The 21894-nt window shown below is 39.4% G+C and overlaps 1 protein-coding gene across 1 annotated transcript in view; it reads right to left on the minus strand.

The window, feature by feature from the left end:
- The window catches only part of LOC103182941 (receptor tyrosine-protein kinase erbB-4), a 374750-nt gene that overhangs the window by 126640 nt on the left and 226216 nt on the right, over window positions 1–21894 (minus strand). Inside the window, exon 4 of the mRNA XM_007900138.2 lies at window positions 7197–7331. Coding sequence (XP_007898329.1) covers window positions 7197–7331 — 135 coding nt within the window. The remainder of the gene's footprint in view (window positions 1–7196; window positions 7332–21894) is intronic.

Raw genomic sequence — 21894 nt, forward strand, 5'->3', positions numbered from 1 at the left:
AAATGAAGCAGTGGAGTCAGAATGATGATTCAAGCTGCTCAGTTTGAAAAATTAAAATCAATTTTACTTCTAAACATTAAAAATCTACGAAGATAATAGATTCTTCATAGCAATAAAAAAAAGACATCAAATGTTTTCACTCAGCACTGAAGGAGATGGTGCCTGATGTCTGCATTTTCATTTTTGGAACAATCAACCCAATATTGAGATGTACATTAATATCATTCGACACACTTATAAATTCGTAAATTCAATAAAACTATTCGCTCAGTGGATTAGGTAGGCCTGGCTTCAACGATGCTATTTCAAAAAGTGATGCCAGCTAATTAATAATAAATAATCCTTGTATTTGATACAGCGCCTTTCACGTCAGGAGATGTCTCAGAGCACTTCATGGAATATACTGTGAAAGGACAGCGACTGTATTTGAGGGCAAACTTGGCAACTAATTCATACACAGCAATGTGCCCTTATACAACGCTGTATTGCAAAGCTTATTGCCATTTCTTTCACCCCTTCTTCTCCCCCACAAACACACACAGGCCAAGAACACTCAATTACCAATCCCACTCTATACAGCCGATGCAAGAGGAGAACTAAGGGGCACATAATTTAGCTTTGAAAATCTCAAAACAGATACGACTACCACTAAATATTTTGCACCTTTAGTTTGACTGTATTTGAGATTCTGTTCTGAATATTCCCCTTGGAATTGGGAGTAGTAAGGGGTGAGATCCATTAAAGGATAGGTCTTGTGTGACTATAAAAGGAAGGAGTGAGTTGTGATAGAGCCAATGACCTTTCTTTTTTAAAACCATGGTTTCTTGTTTTTCTGAGCACGAGTAAATTAGTGCCCATTAACAATGAGTTCATGCAAGGCAATTCTTCCATGTAAAACATATCGTCAGTATGTTTCAGAGGCAACAAGACTACAGTTTGTTCAGCAAAATTCAACACCAAACATCGAGTTACATCAAATGAAGAGTGGCTCAACTATGTTAAGGTCACGGACTATCAATAAAGTCTTATCAATTCATCCACATTTTGGTCATTGCAAATATTTAAAAAATTTCTATGTTACTTCCTTAATTTCTGCAAAATAACATCACAGTTGTTCCTTCAAAGGGTTCAAAAGGTTATTACTGTAATTACACATCTTGTCACTAGCCTTGTTCGAGTGTCAAGATTTTACTGCATTAGAGTTCATTTAAGGTAATTATCTCTGCAAAATGCTGCCGGCTGGCATCACACGTGTATAATTTTCTGTCATTTCACACCATCTGCTTATTTGTACTGTGCATACATATTGCTCATTTAAAATGAGTTTTAATGTTAAAGTATTTCACAAGGAGAAGAAGAGAAGATGTAAATAAAAATGTCTTCCCTGGCTGAATAGAAGCAACTGCATTGCAAACAATTGTGACCTTAATTATCAAGCTTTTTAATTTAGATTACTATATGTTGCAAATTGGGTTTCCAATAACGAACTTGCATTTTTATAATGCCTTTTACCTCAAAAAGGTCTCAAAGTGATTTCAGTTAAGTGCACTGACTGTACTTGTGGGCAAACAACGCAGACATTTATGCTAGCGAGGCCCAACAAATTCACGAGGAGAAATGATCTTCTCGTTATGAATAGTGCTGTGGGGTCATCAATGTCTATCTCGATGATCAGATCAGATCTCGGCTCAGTATCACATTTGAAACACGGCACCTCAGACGGTTCAGCACTCCCACACCTCCAATTTGTGCCCTGGAGTGTCACTCAAGCTGAACTTGAACTCACAAGCTCTGACAAAGGTCAGAATGCTGCCTACAGCCCCATGCAATATCTCCAAAAAGAGATGCTTTTCCAAAAGAAAATGCGTAAAGGGACTCAAAAATCCTCCTTCTTATTAACCAGTTGCTTTTCATTTAAATCTTTGCTGCCCGTCTACAATTTAATAACTAAACCTCACTTGTTTCACTTGCTACATCACAGCAAGTAATTGCAGTAGTCAACCATTGTGTCAGTCAATGGAAACCACGTGTGTCAGCCTGGCTCAGTTGATAGCGGTTTTGCCTCGGAGTCAAAAGGTTGTGGGTTCAAGACACACTTTGGAGCTTCGAATTCACATAATCTAAGGTGACACTCCAGTGCACTGCTGGGGTGCTTTTTAGGACATTGTTGTTCACAAATTGCTTTCCACATTCTTCTATAAAATACGCAACAAATCATATAAAGCACTTTGCGATGTCCTGCCGACATCCTAAATCAAATGCAAGGATTATAATTACTCACTGTCTCCCAATACATCACTAATGTCAGAGAGATTAGCCAGGAGAGTTGCTGGCAGGTCTGCCTATGCACCACAAGAACTGGCTGATATGAAGCATGTGCAAGGATGCCAGACAATTTTTTTCTCCCTGTGGAAAACGCACCAGTCTTGTGGTTGGTACTTGCTGACAACAGAAAGGCTGGGACCACCTTGTAGGGAATGGCAGTTGTAGACCCGAGGGGAATTGGAGATCCAAACACAAGTCTTCCTATTCTCAGGCAACCTGAAACAGCTGATTTATATAGCAAAAAAGATAATACTGTGCTATTTATTTACTGTGCTCTCCATTGTGGTACGTACGTCAATGCCTGTGCATTGTGTATTCCACACAGTACTTAAGAATTCTAATTTGTTTTGGTCAACATATAAAATGACTAACTTGTGGAAAGTAACTCAATGCAGAAGTGAAGTTGACATGTACTTGAGTATCAATATAAGTGGTCATAAAATACACTAACAAGGGTTTAACGTACATATGAACAGTTTCTCTGCAGCAGCTGTTGCAGCCAATGGCAGACATTAAGGTTTAGGAGCGGTTTTGCTCCATTTCAATGGCTAGGCCAATAATTACACTCCAGTTTTATTGAAAGTACAATGTGCTTATCTCACCAGATGTAATACAACTCCCCATTATATCACACAGCTTGACAATGAATTAAATGAGACATTTTTGGGTAAGAGTTCAGGATTAACTGTAATCTTCTACAGTGAACAATGTAGCTTTTTTCTCTGTTTGATGTGATTATTGGCATTATTGTACAATTATATTTATTTCTTCATATAGAGGATAATTAATTGCCGGACAAGGTTAGGAGAGTGGAAGAGGCCAGGGCACTGGACTCATTTAAGAAATGGCTCAATTGTTGCTGGTAGGAAAATAGTTGCCATCCCTGACATGAAAGGTAGGGCGAAACCTTGGGCAAGTTTCCTTACTCCACATACCTAATAATAATCCCTCCAAAAAAAAAAAAAATTGGTCATTTTCAATTCACGACTGTTTGTGGGACACTGCTGTGCGCAATTGGCTGCTGCATTTCACCCACAAATATACAGCCAATTCACTTTACAGCATATTCTGTGAAGCGCTGAGACATCTAAAAGACGTGAAAAGCTCTATATCAAATGCAAGGATTATTATTATTATGATGAAAGGTGCTTTATCAAATATAAGTATTAGTGTTATTCTGGTAGGAGTAGATCAAGTGAGGCGAAAGGCAGTCTTTAGCTGCATCTCTCTTATGACGTACAGAAATAAAACACAAATCTATTACCATACAATCTCCCCCCTCTCCCGAGTGATTGCTGTTTACATTAAAGGGGTATGATCAATTAAATTAAACAAAATTGGAAATTTTTATTCTTTAAAAAAGTGTTGGGGTTCTTTTGAGAAAAACACAAATAACTATGGGATTGTGAAAGGGCTTGAACTAAAAGAACACATTAGTCTAAAAGCCTTTATTAATCTTTAGTGCCTCCCGACAATACATAATTGTGAATTTGTATTTGTAATTTGTATTGTAAAAATCGTTCAACCACAAAACACACAGTCATTACATTTTGGAATGTCCTCCTGACATGAAAGACACGTAAGAATTATTAATAATAGAAAAGATATTTTATATATCAACTTATCCAACAGATGAAGGTATTTTGGACCATTTGAAATACCGGAGCAGCATTTGGCCCAGAAACGGCAATTAAAATATGTGATGTGTAGAATATTTGCTCAAGCTATAAATTATTTGAGTTTCTCATGAGTCATCATTTGATGGTGAGCATTTGCGATGACCATTTCATTAGGTTCAGACTAATGACTCTGACATTCGCTTCACGACAAGAGTCTATCAATCTAGGCAAAATCCGCAGACTGTGTTTTATATGTTGCACTTCAATAGCTTTGAACAATTTGGGTGAAAACAAAAAAAACTGAAAGAAATTGGAACAAAGTGGACTAATGGATGGATGGATGGTTCAGTAGTTGTTCAGATCTAAATCATCTGTGATTTTTAAAAAGTACAGTACGAACATGAGAAATTAGAATTTATTTTTCCTATGTACTGTTCCTAAATGTCAGCTAAGGTTAGTAAACACCGTTCCCAATTTTAATAATAACTGGCATGGCTCTCGCAGGGATCTGCTGTTCATTATGACAGCACACTTCAGCAATAGTCATAGAGAAAACAGAGGCAGCTAGTGGCTTTGACCTTCCTATGGCAGGCTTGAATATAAAATATGCCTCTTGTGTTCCACTAATATGTCAGAGCTGGTGAGATGATTTCTCCCCAGCAGGGAATTCGCAAGTCGTATTCAGCAATAACAGCTGTAACTGTAGATCATGGAGTGTTAATTAATGATCTCTAATTACTTATCAGAGTCAGAGCAACAGATTTCTATTCATGACCCTGGACTTGCACAGTTGACATAAAAAGCTAGACGCTTCCTTCATAACAGCAAGCTTTTATCACCCAGCAAATGTAGAATTAATCCCGCCATTCGATTGTTCGATTGTTGTTCAAAGAAGTGATTTGCTTGCAGTCTCATTTTGTGTATTCATGAACCATCTCAAAGGGACCACCACGGACACAATGTTCTTGCGTGTTGGCAATTAAACGACTGCTGTCCAAATTGGCTTACTTTCACTTCTTATTTTAATGGACTTCCCCACTGAGAAATTACCCCAAACTGTTATTGCTATTGCATTGCTTGTTGATGCTCGGCGAGCTCAGCTCAGTAGGTTCCCAGAGACTATTCCTGATTGCAGTAACAAGAAATAGCTTGGCTTATATAAAACTTAAATTGACCACATTTTCCCCACGCACTTCTGTTGGAATATTTACCAATGTGCTTCGTAGCCTCAAGATCAATCAGAAATATTTTTATCACTTCATACATTATACACTCTCAGTGTACACCACTGCACCACTGCTTATTATTCTGGTTATCTCTGCACTAATTGGAGGCATTTCCTTGATTTCAGGCACTAACACTGTGTTAGCCAAACTAATCGAGCACAGATTTCTCTCACTGATCTGTCTGTTTATTTGAGCGGAGGCTCTTTTGGTCCTGTGTGCATGGCCGCTGGCAGTGGGCAAATGAATACTATGTGACTTGTTATTTGGCAATCATAATAATAGTAATACTTACATTTGTGCTAGCATCTTTCAGGTTGGGAGAACATTCCAAAACGCTTCACAGGATACACTGTAAATTGCAGTTACTGTGTTTTGCAGGCAAACCCAGCAGCCAATTATTTTTGCTGGGCAGATTTTATGAGTGATCCCATTCACTCCAAGAGAAGAAAAATAAGGGATTTGCCTGACCCTCACCCCACCACCTGCTCCAATGTCCGAATTGATTTTACTGAATCCGAATAAAAAAATCACACTGATACAGGTTGGTTTCCCTCTCTAATAAAATGTCCACTAAAATGGACAAAACACTGACTGTCTTGGGACATCCTCCTGACGTGAAGGGGGCCATACAAATGTAATTTTGTTGTTGGTCATGCAGATTTTCACTGACAAAATTGCGAGCTTGTTTCTGCGTGTCCTTGAATTGCAAGTCTATATCAATTAAGGAGGGAATTAAGCAAAGTTGCTGAATTTAGTGGGTTAACCAATCAGGTTCACTTCACCCCTCTTAGTGGGCATTCCCAGCATAGTTCTTGGCAGACAGAAGTCAACCCAAATGTTCTCTGAGCTGCCAGCTACCACACTCTATTGGCACGGGGTTTGTGGAAAGGGGCTTTTTGTTGCAAAGGGTACAGGTGTGACTGAACCATTGACAAAGTCCTGTGAGGAATTTGCATTGATCAGCAACATAATCTTTTTACTTTGTGAATATTTAACATGTGAAAAGATTCTGGTTAGCCATTAAAGATACTTTAGCGATTGTTGTGAGGTGTTCTACCCAACTGGCTGCAATGGTTGTTCCATTGATTAAAAGAAGATAGCAACTCCAAGATGTGAGGCTTTAAACATACCCAATAATCACTGGAGGTGCGATATGTTGGATTTAAACTACATTGTAAACTCACAAATAAACTAGTTATCTTGGTTAACTAGACAGAGCAGACCTGGACAGGCACTCCAGTTGATTAATCATTTACAGTGCAGCACTTATATAACATCTGTTCAGCATTAAGTGTAAGGGTAAAAAAGGACATGCAAAATGCACATTAATTGCTTCCATTATAGCAAGCTCCCTTTCTGTGCAGTTTGTGTGGCAGCACACAATTAGCAAATGTGCAAATGGGGAGATTAGGAGAATTCTTTTTCACATACAAGGTTGTTAGGATATAGAATGCCCTGATGAGAGCAACAGTTGAGGCAGAATCCACATTAGCTTTCGAAAGGGAATTAGACAACTATCTAAAAAGGGGCAAACCACAGGGACATGGGGAAAAGGCAGGCAAATGGGAATGGAGGATTGTTCTTTAAAAGACGCCTTCTGTGCTGTAAATTTCTACAGTTTTATGGTAAAGTCTGTGAAGCACGTTGAGACATCCTGCTGATGTGAAAGATGCTATATCAAATGCAAGACTTTTTTTGGGAGCCCCCACCCTTTGGAACTCCATCCCACGTTCCCTTCAGCTCGCTCCCTCCATTACCTCTTGGAAGGCATGTTTCAAGATCCTCCTCTTTGTGCCTTCATCTACTCTTCTACCCTCCCAGCCCTCCACCCTATCTTACCCCAACCCCCCTCCGCCTGTTCGGATCAAAATTCCTGACTGTCCAGCATCTTGGGACGAACTCCTGACAAATGTAATTCTGTATTGTGTATTGTATTGTATTCTGTATTGTATTTTGTACTGTACTACTATTTTGTTACTTGTTTTTCTTTTCATTGTCCCAGGAAACTGTAACATATGATACTCACATGCCACGGTGGTGTTGGTTGGAACGATTATGGTGTCTGCATTTGCAGTGCTACGAACAATATCCTGCCAGTGAACAGTATTTGCATAACACAGGAACTTGTTCTGGTCAATATAGATGCCCCCGTTCAGGATTTCTGTAAGATAACAGCAAATACCAATTAAGAAAAACTGGAATTATTGATGGAAAATGACCCCCAAACTCTGCATAAGGCATTAGAATTAAGAGTTGGCACAAGTATTCATTTTCATAAGAATTAAATTCAGCCGTGCATATATATCAGATATCGAAATTATCATGTGTTACAAAATACATAATATTGTAGATGTAGATGCGGAACTTAAAAATAAAATCTGTTTCTGGAGAGATCAAACCGGAGATTGAATGCTGAGACCTTATACTCTGTAGCTATGTATTCCCAAACACGTGCTGTTGTATGCAAAAGATTTATACTAGCAGTGGACCTGGACAAATAAGCCCATTTCTTAGCCCAGCCACAATAACCTGTGTCTGGTTACCTGCCTTTGGTATAAAGATTTGTCAAATATTGTAGTTGCACAGACCTAGAAAGGAATACACAAAAGCAATGTCCTTCAATGCAGTCGACATACTTCCACTTTATCTCCTGTCAAAATTATTTGACCACAGTTAGGTAAAAAATGTTTTTTTAAGCACCTATTGTTCAATCGTTTGATCCACGTTTGCTCCCTTCACTATGAATTAAAATTGGACTTGTGGTCACACTACCAAAAGACAAAGAGAACATTTTGCATTCTCTGAACTCAATGCAACATTTGTTTCTTCATTAGGACTACATCAGGTTAACATGCTGATTTGCATTCTGGCTCTGCTCTATCAATTTCTAATCACATTGTATCCATTCTACGCAGTTGCACACCGAGTTTTGCTTTATACCGTAATGTGCTGCCACATCATAGCTTCTGAGGGGGTCAGAGAAGACAAGTAGCCAAAGGGTTAAACCACAATTATAGGTGTCTGAATGCATTTAAATGCAACTTTGGCTATAGCTTTACTGATGTTAAATATATAATGCTGCTGAAACACCACTTTAAACAGCCTGCTTTATAATACATGACTCGTTGTTCAAACGTTTACTTAGATATAAAATCAGGGATGTAAAGATAAAGCCTCATAAGATTCCTGTGGAAGAAACTACCCTTTCTGCGCTAAAAAAAGACAAATTAATTATGAAGGGTTCTGACTTTCCAACGATACTTTTAACCTTCTAAAAGAACAACGGATTGAAAAACTAGGCCTACTTTGATGTTTTTTAGGCACATTGTGATTTAGAGTAAATGTCATTATTAATACACGTGTATGGCCTTTACATTTAGAAACACAGCGATATTCCAACCATTTTATATGCCCTGAGGCTACTTTGGTTTGCAAATTCCAACAGAACATGGTGGTACGGTTTTTGAGCCTGCAGACAAAAATACCAAATAAACCAATTGTTGAAGGGTCTGCATCTTATTAACCCAAGTTATGCTGAAGATTTCCAGTTGATACATTGCATGCTTTGCTGAAGCAACATCAGAGTCTGACAAGGTAATAATAATCCTTGGATTTGATATAGTGCCTTATCACATTGTTGAGACGTCTCAAAGGGCTTCATAGAATATACCGTAAAGTGAAGGTATTAATATGTGAGAGTAGACTGAAGTCACTATGGCTAAAGCTGAAATATGTTTTTGGGGGAATTTAATTGCATGAATACCAAACTGCCATACATAATAATAATAATATAGTAATCCTTGCATTTGATATAGTGCTTTTCACATCTTCTAGACGTCTCAAAGCGCTTCACAGAATAGACTGTAAAGTGAATTGACTGTATATTTGAGGGCGAAACACGGCAGCCAATTGCGCACAGCAGTAGCCCACAAACAGTTGTGGTTTGAAGTGACCAATTTATTATTGTTTTATTTTCTTGAGGGATTATTATCAGACGTGTGGAGTAAGGAAACTTGCCCAAAGTTTCACTCTGCCGGGAATCAAACCCAGTTCTCTCACTTGCTCTAACCACTGAGCTATAGAACTCCACAATTGGAGGTACCTTGTATCACTATTAGTTAGACTTCGCCCACAAATATACAGTCAGTTCACTTTACAGTATATTCTGTGAAGCACTTTGAGATGTCTAGATGACATGATAAGGCGCTGTACCAAAAGCAAAGGTTATATATTATTATAGATCTGCACAAACTCTGTGGACTTGTATCATGTCCTGAATCGATTTGCTATTTTCTAATTAGAACTTATTCCTCTCTCTGAACCTCTTCCTCATAACTTTCACCTCTAAAGTGCCCATTCATGTGTAAAACACAGACAGTGCACTTCACAGCAAATCCTGTCAGAAAATCCTTTGAGGATCGAACCAGCCCTCTGTGGCGGTCACAGTAGTCCTGTTTCTGAGCCAGGCAGATCTGTAGTACTCCAGGGCATTGCTGATGACAGCCAGCTTGACTCATCCACAGGTCTTGGAAGGGCAGACCAGTCACTGGTGGCTGGGACTCTTCCCACTCAGCTCCCATTAACCCTGTAAGACAAAGCCCTAGCGAAGGATGGTCCAAGCTAGACAAGCAGCAGGAAAACTTGCCAGGCAGCATTCTCAATGGCAAGCTATGAGGTTTTAGCAGGTTAGACTCCAGCAGTACCCCAGTGAACGCTCTTGGGTCCCCAAGCCTTGGCTCTTGCCAACCTGCGCCTATTACTTTCCGGAATTAGGTAAAGCAGAAAGTGTCCTTCCAGGAAGAGAGCGCATTCCATTCCATCAATTTATCTCTGGAATTTCCATGTATAGGTGGGATGCATGGAATTATGTTTGGTTTGGATACTCTTGAGGATGGTGATGGCTTTCCGTATGTGCCAGACACCTGGCTGACACTAAAAAAAAGGACTTTGGGACATCCTCCTGATGTGAAAGGTGCTGTACTAAATGTAAGGTTTATTTACTATTTTATTTTAATATCCTTTTTGGACCTGGGGTACTCAAATGTAACACATCATTCCAAACCATTAAAGTAACATTGCCTGGGTACACGTGTGAGGGTTCATTTATACGCAGTGAAGGCCTCTAATGAGAGATACTTGAAAGCACAAGCCTGAATGATTGAACCACTTACCTCACATAAAGTGTAATCTGAATCAGCCTAACCCAAATGCCAGACTAACTTTGAACTTTAGAAATTAACTGAATAGTGTTGATTCAGCATTAATCACTCAGTCTCCAGGCATCCATCACTCAATTATGAAAACAGATTGAACAAAAGAATTATAAAGGTCATTTGAAGCTATGTGCTTTCAGATATGATTTCCATAAAAGGAAACAAATACTTTTTTAAAAAAAGCAGCCCATTTCCCCCTCCCCCACCACAAAAAATATAGAAATGTCTCCAAATTGACAATTTATTGGCTCAACTGATTAATCTTTAATCTATAAGCATTTTGAGACATCCTCCCATCTCAAAGATGCTGTATAAATGAAAATTATATTGTAAATACTCCCTCAGATCAAATACCAACTATGGTCAATAATTATTAGCCGCAGTTTCATTTCCTCTAAACGGTGCAGAGAGCTGGTTACAGCAGAGAATTTGTTGCCATTCAAGGGTGCATTCTTGCATTTGCTCTTCTGAGTTCATTCACTAATTCAATTTGACTCACTCAATTTAGGGTGAGTTCTTTCATTAGTTCAGTAACAAACAATCAATCCTTACAGTCTTTCCCGCTGAATACCCAGTCTACATTTATTCTGAGAAAATGTACAGTGCAAAGAGGCAAATCTCTTAGGACTACAAAGAGGTTAAAATACATCTCTGCTGTGTTATATCAATTAAATCAAATATTAGATGAACAGCAGCAGAAACAAATCAGCTGTTACGTTTAATGGCTCTCTCCTGCTCTCAACATATTTTGGATTTGGTTGATTGGGTTTTGCTGCAAAACAATGCAATTGAAAGAAGAGTGCTTGTTCTTTGATCTTTCTTTCTTTTAAATAAATGGTATGTTTTCAAGCTACTTGTCCATCTTGGGCTGTCTTACCGATGAGGGCTTTGGGACAATGAGAGCATATCTGCACTACCAGATTCCCTGAGGAACCAGACAGCCTGGTCAATCATCAGCAATCGGATTACTGCTTCTCCAAAAAATGGTAATGGAGAAAATAATGAGACTCAAGATAGACAAATCTCCAGGACTTGATAGTTTCCACCCCAGGGTGTTAAAGGAAATAGGAGAGGAAATTGCAGATGCATTCTCATAATTTTCCAAAGCTCACTAGATTCAGGAATTGTGCCCTTAGATTGGAAAATTGCAAATATCACCTGTTTATTTAAGAAGGGAGGGAGGGAGAAATCAGGAAACTATAGACCTGTCAGCTTAAAGTCAGTTGTAGGGAAAATACTGGAATCCATCATCAGGGACAGAGTGACTGAACGCTTGGACAGGTATAAGCTAAGCAAAGAGAGTCAGCATGGGTTTGTGAAGGGTAGGTCATGTCTGACTAACCTAGTTGAATTTTTTGAGGCGATCACTAAAATAGTGGATAAGAGAGTGTTTATAGCTGTCGTTTTGATAAGGTTTCACACAAAAGATTATTAGTGAAAATGGAAGCGTATGGAATCAGAGGTAACCTTGTGACGTGGCTTGGTAATTGGTTGTTTGGCAGGAAATAGAGAGAAGGAATAAAGGGAACATTCTCTGATTGGCAGGAGGTGACATATAGAGAAATTACTTGGATGAAGAAATAGGAAGTTTTATGTCCAAGTTTGCAGACAACACTAAACTAGGAGGCTCAGTAAGTTATGTAGATGGAAGTTACAAAAGGGACTTAGACTTAGACAGATTAAGTGAGTGGGCAAAGCTGTGGCAGATGGAGTTCAATATAGGGAAGTGTGAGGTCATCCTCTATGGACCAGAAAAGGGTAAAGCAGAATATTTTTTTAATGGGGAGAAATTAAGAACTGTGGAGGAGCAAAGAGATTTGGGTGTCCATATCCACAAATCACTAAAAACTAGTTCCCAGGGACAAAAAGTGATCAAAAAAGCAAATGGAATGTTGGCCTTTATCGCAAGGGGCCTGGAATACAAAGGAGAAGAAATTATGCTTCAGATGTATAGAGCGTTAGTCAGACCCCATCTGGAGACTGCATTCAGTTTCGAGCACCGCACCTCAGGAAAGATATATTGGCCTTGGAGGGGGTGCAGCGCACATTCACCAGAATGTTACCAGGCCTAAAAGGGTTAAGTTACAAGGAAAGGCTGCATAAACTTGGATTATATTCCCATGAGTTTAGAAGGTTGAGGAGTGATTTGATTGAGATATTTAAGATGATAAAGGGATTCGATAGGGTAGATACGGCAAAGCTATTTCCTCTGGTGGGGGAATCCAAAACAAGGGGCATAGTCTTAAAATTAGAACCAGGCCATTTAAGAGTGAAAGCAGGAAGCATTTTTTTTACACACTCAAAAGGTGGTAAAAATCTGGAATTCTCTTTCCCAAAAGGCCGTGGATGCTGGATTCATCCACACCTTCAAGAGTGAGGTTGATGGATTTTTGGAAGGTCATACAATTCTTGTATACAATACTCGGTTTGATTAAAACTGTTCATTACATTGGTTTAGTGAATATGTACTCTGCTGTTGAACATCAGTTTCGACTGAAACCTATTAACTTGCACAACATGCTGTTGAAACAGAATGCTTTATTACACAAGAATATTTTCACCATGAATAATTTTAACTGTATGGATCTTGGAGCTTTGCTGCCACAGGATTTATAGCAACTTAATTAGATAATGAAGAGTTATTCCCAGGTTCTCAGAGACTGCATCGTCTCAGCAGAAACTTCTTACATTTGTTATGAGTGCTGCAATTTACTAGCCACGGTTAAGTATTGGAACTGCACCCAATAAATACACAAAACCTAATAATAAACAACCCTGAACTGCAAACCCTAGGCTTAAAGGAATGTTTTGTAACAATGCGTTCTTGTAAAATTGGGTAACTTGGGTAAAGATCCCTCTTAATATTTAACTACCTGTTACACATGATGTGTCAGTCTAGGAATCTTATTTATAGATAAAATTTTGCCCTGGCTTAAGAGAAGGTAACTTGAACCTCATTCAATTGGCTCTGTAAAGAGATGTGTTGAAAAGCACAAAGGCAACAGAATGCTGCTAACCTCATCGGCCACTAAAATGTTCCACTGTACTTCCATGAGAATTCATCAAAACCACAGCATGACCATACAAAGACTGTATGACAATAATTCACCCTGCAGAAGATATCACATCTGTTGCAGAACGAACTGAACCCTGCACTCACATGATACCTCGGATTGTTCAGAGCAGGTGTTCATCACCTGCTTCAGGTACTGAAATCTAGCTGGAAAGCACCCTTTGGAAATGGTTATTTTAAGTTCCGCTGCAACAGAATTTGTGAAAAGAAAAAAAATTGAACCATAAATCAATGTTTAAATGCTCAAATATTTAAATGTGGAGCTGCTAATTGGACTGCCTCCAAAGTAAAGACTCAAATAAAGGCATGATAGCACGAATGTGACTCCAGCGGGCTGTCAGTCACAGAGGGTAACATTTCATTGCAACATGAGTTGGTTTGAAGTGCTGTGATTGCCTCATTGTGGGAGTTCTCAAGCAATCTCTATTCCTGCTCTCTCACTTAAGATCAAACACCATGGAACGCCATCACATTGGTCACTGGGGGAAAGAGCACAGCAGAGGGGCTGCTTGTAACACATCATAACATAATAAGGATAATCATAATAATAGACACTGGAAGAGGCTGTGTGAATACACGCCTGATAATAATCCCTCAAGAAAATAACAATAATGATTTGGTCACTCAATCTACGACTGTTTGTGGAACACTGCTGTGTGCAATTGGCTGGCGCATTTTTCCCGTATATATAGAGTCAATTCACTTTACAGCATATTCTGTGAAAAGTTTTGAGACGTCTAGAAGATGTGAAAAGCGCTATTTCAAATGCAAGGATTATTATTATTATTATAACACTATATGAAATCCAAGGATTATTATCACTACTAATATTATGAATGCCATTGTAGAGTTTCATAAAGTTTTTGTTATTTCTTTAAATGAGGATACTTTTTATAAGGGGGGGGGGAAAGTGTAATTGCTGCAATGTATCTTGCCTCCCTTCAAGTAAATTGGACTGATGAAAATAAGCTTATCCCATGGGTCACCATAGGTTCAGCCTGCAAGGTGGTATTCTGCTGAAGCCATTCGCATTTTAAACAGTCGTTTGCTTGCTCACAGAGTTACAGTAGTGCTACCGTGCTTAAAATGAAAGAGCAGCAAGATATGCAGAATTGGGATAATTATTGGTGGCGCCCTCACAATGGGACTGGCTATATCGTGAAGTGTGTGACGTTTGGGGAAAATCACATTTGAAAGGTTAAAGCACCGATTGTTCTAAAAAAAACAAAACTTTCATCATCAAAATGAGCTCACGAGCTTACTTTTGGGGGCCCTTTTTATATATTCCCAACCCGTTTCGGTTTGCCCAAGTTCAGCCACGGAACTGAAGTGAATGGAAATATGAAAACTGACAATGAAAAATGACACATTTCCAGGAGTGCTCAATGTCTCAACTCGTAATTACAGCTGCAAATTGTATTTTATGGTGATATTTTTGATTGCATTCTGTAATGTATGTGTTCCACAGGTCTCTGCGTGGCGGCATCGCAGTTACCTTTTGAATAAGATTGTCTTAAACAATATTTCTAATATTTTCTTCAATTTAACTGAACATTTGAAGCCCAATTTCACACCGAGTCTGGCAGGTTATACATCATCTTCCTTAGCTCCTTCTCCTAGACACTCCCGTAATGTAATGTAATAATGAGAGCACTAAAAAACGAGATGACTTGACTTTCCTTTCCCACATAAACCAAAATTAAAATGCTAACTTTTTCTCATTTTACATTTATACAATTTTACAGTGGGACCATTCTGAATAAATTCATGTGCAATTTTCAATTTTTCCAAAAAAAAATGGCCTTGGAAAGGTTAGTTAATGGTTTTAAAATAGATCATATGAATGGCTCCTCTTAGTTGTCTCATTAAGTAGTTTCTCTAATGCTTAATTAAAATGACTCTTTGCCAACTACCACCGTTATTTCGGGACAGTCGGTTGTGCATTTAGGTCGTTCAGTGACATTCACATAACATTAAAACAAAAGCTAACACATTTAGAAGACGATTCACTGCTCTACGCTCAAACTGCCACACCTGAGATCATAGCCCAGGCTGCTTCAATCTTAGTCTTTCAAAGAACAGTACAAAGCAAGAGTTCATCAGAAGAGATGTTCCAACAGGATGTCTGTCTGTCAGCCTGGCACAGTTCTCAGCTTCTGCTCTCTCTTACACCCCCAATTGTCGTCTGCTCTCTCTCTCTCTCTCTCTCTCTCTCTCTCCTCAATTGTCCTCTGTTCTCTCTTCCTCTCCTCCAATTGTCCTATGCACTCTCTCTCTCCCCTGTACAATGGTCCTGTTCCATGCAAGGTTGCCAAGTCTCCTCCATCCAAGGAGTTACTTGACAGTAGCTCAAGCTAATTCTCCCTTTCTCTTTTCTGGAAGAAATGCCTAGCCTCAGCCTCGGAAATCTCCCCGTGAAGGAAGCAGCTTAACGACAGTTCCAACCTGCTGCCTCACCACACCATTCCCCAGGGCACCTGTGTTAAAACAGTAGCTTTCAGATGCATAAATTCCCAATGCAGCTGGAAATTGGGGAAATCTACTCTTGTTCCTGATCTTCTTGGCTTTGCACTCACTCATCTTACCCTTTATTGTAAAAGTCAATTTTGCAAACCACTTAAGACAAAAACAGCTCTTTTCCATCAGTTATCTGCCACGCTTTTGGTCATCTTTCCCTTCCCCGCCCCTCTCAGCTCCCACCCCCAGGCTCGGGTGTCCATCCAGCACTGTAAATGCAATGTTGGCAATCATCCAAACATGAAAGATGCTGTTATAAATGTAAATATGATTGTGTTGTATCAGGTTTCTACCAAGTTTAAGTCACTCTTGCCCAACTCCACACAGATGCACACATGCACACACACACAAATGCACACACACACACAACATATAAATTTTAATATTTATTTTCTTTGCTGCATTTTGGTTGCCCCACTTTCCTTCTTTTTGGTTGACATCCCAGTCAAAAGACCTCTGTCCTCAGGCTCGGACTCACCATCTCACTTTTCTGTTCTGCTTGTGGGACTCAGGTCACCTTCCATTCTGTCAATCAACAGCTTAATCTCTGCAGTTGAAACCAATGATATCTTTCCAGTTTCCGTCACAGCCAGACAATGATCAGGAGTGAAGACTGTCTGCTTAAAACCTTTATGACCCAGGGACTTCAAAGTCACTTCCGGTGCCCACTATTGCCTTGCCTTCCAAGGTGTCAGTCTGACTCAGTTGGTAGCACTCTTGACTCTGAGGCAAAGGCTGTGGGTCCACACCCCACATCAGGACTTTGACTTACAGTCTAAATTGACTCCAGTGTGGTGCTGGGGGGAAGAATGCTGCAGTTCATTGCGGGAGGTGCCAGGCTTCAGATGCAAACATTAAACCAAGTTCCCATCTGCCAGTTCAGGTGGACGCTGACGATCACATGATGCTACTTGAAAAGAGAAGTGGGGTTTCTCCTGGTGTCCTGGCCAACAATTCCCCAAATAAAATTGATCATTTACTTCACGGCGGTTTGAGGAACACTGCAAGTTGATTGCTGAGCTTGCTTACAAAATACAGAGCGACTCCACTTCACAATAAAGCCTACGAGGTCCCTTACTCAGATTTACAGTGAGAAAAAACGACTCAAAGTTTTAATCACATTTAATCTTTCCAGTATTCTTTGCCTTTAGGCTTAATTAATAGAAAATTGTTTACCTCTAAAGATATGCGTGCATGTGTGTGTGTGTGTGAATTTCTGTACAACTTTCAACTTATTACCTCTCTCTCCCCCACCCTCTTACCTTCTTTTACTAAACAACAGCCTTTGATACCTGGGAACTGGCATGCAAATGATCTGCTGATAAATCCCAATAATTATCTGAAGATGAGCAGCAAGTATGAACATAGAAAAGCTACATACGTTCCTACTATTTAGTATAAGTTCATGCCCTAACCTCTTTTGATATGCTTGATGGTACCAAGTCACTATTGATGCAATTCTTGAATACTTTCATAGGAATATAGGAAAACAGGACCGGGAGAAGGCTATTCAGCTCAGTTTATTGGACCTTGGCAGATATTTTAATCCTATTTGCCGTATCTCTTTATACCTTTACTACTCAAGTATCTTTCTCACTCTCTCTCTTGTAAGCATCCCCACCTAATTCTGTCTCTCCAGCTTTCTCAGGTAGAGCATTCACACTCCACGATTTGAAGAAATGTTTCCTGACCTCAATTCTAACAGTCTTGTTTTGGATTTTAAGGCTATGCCCCCTTGTAATGGATCCCTCTACCAGAGAGAAGAGCCACCCACTGTCTAACCTGTCAATCCCTTTCGTTATCTTAAACAGGTCACTCACATCATCCCTTTAACCTTCTCTGCTCTAAGGAATGTCACCTCAGTCTACTCAGCATCTCATCATAGCTTAGCCCCTTCAGTACAGGTATTAATCTGGTACAGTGTTCCACCGTAGTAGCAAAATAAGCCTGATAAATCCATGATTCTGAAATGTAGCAAAGAATGAAACATCTGCTGTTTACTTCTTGTGTCTCCAACCATCCTGTTTGCAGCAATCGATCATCATCACCTTCAACGTGCAAGTGAAAAAAGAAGTGACACTAAACGTGAAGGAAGTGTACAAGCTTTTTCAATGCACGGCTGTTTTCTTCAGAGAAACCTCCAAGATGAGACATTTTACAATAAAAATTCCTGTTAGGTACATCTGTCACTTTTCACAGTGACAGCTACAGCAGCTTGGTGGAGATTGCGATTATATTATCTGTAAATACTCAGACCTGATGGGTTGTGTGACAAGAAAATAAGGACAACGTGGATCCTTACTCGTGCATAGACATTTTGTGTACAAAGCCGACATCAAATAACAATGGGCAACAAAAAGGCGATGTTATTCATTGTAAAACAAAACAGGATTCATTGTAAAGTGTTGTGGAGTAGCTCAGTGGTTAGAGCCCTCGCTTTGCAAGCGAGAGACATGGGTTCGATTCCCGACAGGATGAAATCTTAGGCAAGTTTTCTTACTCCACACACCTGATAATAATCCCTCAAAGAAAAACATTAATAAATTGGTCATTTCAATCCACGACTGTTTGTGGGACGCTGTTTGTGGTTGCCGCATCTTGCCCACAAATATACAGTCAATTCACTTTACTCTGTTTTATTTATTTTATTTATTTTTATTATTTATTTTATTTATTCTGTGAAGCGCTTTGAGATGTCTAGAAGACGTGAAAAGCGCTATATCAAATGCAAGGATTATTATTATTATAAAGAAGTAATTCAGGCCTCAGCAGTCGCTGATTGAATCGATCTAGAGAGTAGCTCTCACTAGTAGGTCTGTTGGTAGCACTCTCACCTCTGAGTCAGAATGTTGTGGGTTCAAGCCCCACGTCGGGACTTTCAAATTTCTATAGACTCAGCTGACAATCAGTGTGCTGCATTGTTGGAGGTATCATCTTATAATGTTGAATTCATTTGCAAGGTGCACAGTCACTAGAGTCCATGGTATATCATGTGAAGCGCTTTGAGTAATCCTCCCGATGTGAACGGTATGATATCAAATGTAACAATTATTCTTATAGCTAAACTATCAAGGTCACAGCTTCGATCCCTGCTCTAGATGATCTCAGGTACAATACCAGCTGAGAGGTTGCAATTGGCCTTGGGCCTATTTAACAACCCCTGCTGAAGGTGTGTACGTGGGACCATCGGGTGAGAAAAGACCTGGCTTGACTGTTACGCCTCCTGCAGTTTAATGGGCGGCCGATACACACCATCAAGGGTCACAACATGAATAATGGACACTCAGGGTGAGTTCCCAGAGACGGTTTACTGGACAATTGATTGAGAAAATTGAGAAGAGAAAAAAAAGTCAAAAATATGGGCCATCTATTTATTAAAGGGTCCCAATTCTGCAGTTTTCATGCCAATTCCGTGCTTGAAGTAGCCAGGAACTAAAGCCACTCAGAAAACTCTGCCTAAGCCCCATCCTCAGTTGACTCTCCTTCAGCAGATTCCACGATCCATTGACAAGGGCATTCGCGGTCAATAGACAAAGTAGATCCAAATCTGCTCTTATTTCTGCTGCAGTGTGAACTCTTTCAAGGTGGTTTCTTCTGAGCTGCTTCAATTTGGGGTGAGATTAGTGATTCATAGATATCCATTCTTTTACTGATCTGATTGTTTATTCATTGGTTTGCTAACCTGGCACTAGGCAAAAATGTCCTTTTTAGATGAGGGAAAATTACAATAAATCAATCACCTCAGGAATCCCCCAGGGTCTAGCATGTGCAGTTTATTCAATGCCAGCAAACTCTCCTTGAGAAGTCCAATTTCCTAAATGTCCATGCACATCAGTGTCTGTGACGCAAGTTGATCATTATTACTTATTTTTACTGCAAATGGGCAAACATTTGCAAAATTTTAAATATGTTGATATCTTTGCTCGTAAGTTGGGGTGGATTTATTAACCTACTTGGAACCGAAGGACTTAGTCTAATTGATGCCTTGAAACAATTATAAATCGGCAAAGTAAATCTATTCAAGTCATACATTACTGTTTCATATCTTAGCCTACAGTTGCATAACTACACTGAACGTGGTGCCAAAAATAGTTTGAACAGTTGGTATGGACCTGGAGAGGTTCACTGATATTAAACAACAACAAGATTACATTTGTATAGAGCCTTTCACGTCGGGAGGACGTCCCAAGGTGCTGGACAGAGTACAGCATTTTAGACCCGAGCTGGGGTTGGGGGGATAAGGGAGGGGAGGGGAAGGGGGGTATATATGTATATATTCACATACATGTACAATACCATATGTCACCTGTTCTCTTCCACTGGTAAGCAAGACTCATTATGTTCATGCCCAGAAAACTCAATCAGCTCTCAAGTGGAACAGCAATCGTCAAACAGCTATGATAGGATTCTGCATGAAGAGTTGCCACATGAGGTTTCGCTTACAGCTGCAATGCTATTTAAAAATGCGGTGTATATTGCCACACAAACACACTCAAATACATATACAATAATAATAATTTGGTCATTCAATCCACGACTGTTTGTGGGACACTGCTGTGCGTCATTGGCTGCCATGTTTCGCCCATAAATTTTCCAGTCAATTCACTTTACAGTGTATTCTGTGAAGCACTTGGAGACGTCTCAAAGACGTGATAAGGCGTTATATCAAATGCAAGGATTATTATTATTATATGTATGGCATCGATGTACAAAGTAACCAGAGAGTATTAAGCACCTAATTGAAACTGACATGTAACGGAGTGTATCAATAATATTAATGATACTTTTGCATTTGATATAGTACCTTTCAGGTGGAGGTGGTGGTGGGGAAACATCTCAAAGTGTTTCACAGGATTTAATCTAAAGTGTAGTGGCTATGTATTTTGTAGGCAAACATGACAGCCAATTTGTCACACAGCAATGACCCACAGCCATCAAGCGCATGCCAAATTTTATCTGGGGCATTGTTGGCCAGGACACTGGGAGAAACTCTATGTTTTTTTTGGAATAGTGCCATGGGATCTTTAAGATCTTCAAAGTCCATCTCTCCAGGTAGATGGGCCCTCTGTTTAATGTCTCATCTGAAGGATGGCAATTCTAACAGTGAAGCACTCTCCCAGCATTGTACTGGAGTGTCAGCATGGATTGTGAGCTCAAAGTCCTGACACAACCTTTTGACTTGGAAGTGACATTGCTAAGAATTGAACCAGGCTGATGCTGTTTTTCTAACAACCACTAAACTATGTTTTCAAATCGGAAAGAGTTGCAAATAAAAGAGTTTAAATGCAGGAATGAAGTTCGTACAAAACCTGAAATGCAATTGTGTCTGGACCGTTCCTTTCATCCTCCCATGATATAATTCATATGAAAATGGATAATTACAAAGCATAAATCCTTCACATTATCATTTAATAACCAATCTATTCTTTCTGGAAATATAGGTCATACAGTTTTAATCCAGACAAAGACTGCATTTTAAAAATGCATTGACTCAATTTGAACTACCGACGTACAGGGTGAAATCACCGCTCTCAACTCATTACAAATGATTGTATACGGTCTTTAAATTCTCCCACGTCTGCTCAAAATGGTCCTATTTTATTCTTTTAGTTATGAATCTGCATATAATTCATGTCCTTCGCAGTTACTTCATAGCCTCAGAATCATGCTGCTGTCAAACACGGGGATTATGCTATATATCATCTTTGGTAGTTGATGTCAGTCTCTTGTTGTGACATTAAATGGTGTCTCTGCTGGCAAATGATTTATAAAAGACTACGTAATGAAAGGCTCCCGGGACTTCTGGAACTTATGGCTAAATTCCAAAGTTTGAGAAAGAGGGATTCCCACAGCATTAAGATTAAAATAGAAGAATTTAAATTGTTCCAGCTTTGTTATTTGTCTTAACCACTTGGAGTATT

This window comes from Callorhinchus milii, unplaced genomic scaffold (genome assembly GCF_018977255.1).
Source record: "Callorhinchus milii isolate IMCB2004 unplaced genomic scaffold, IMCB_Cmil_1.0 Scaffold6, whole genome shotgun sequence".
In the NCBI taxonomy this organism is placed as follows: domain Eukaryota; kingdom Metazoa; phylum Chordata; class Chondrichthyes; order Chimaeriformes; family Callorhinchidae; genus Callorhinchus; species Callorhinchus milii.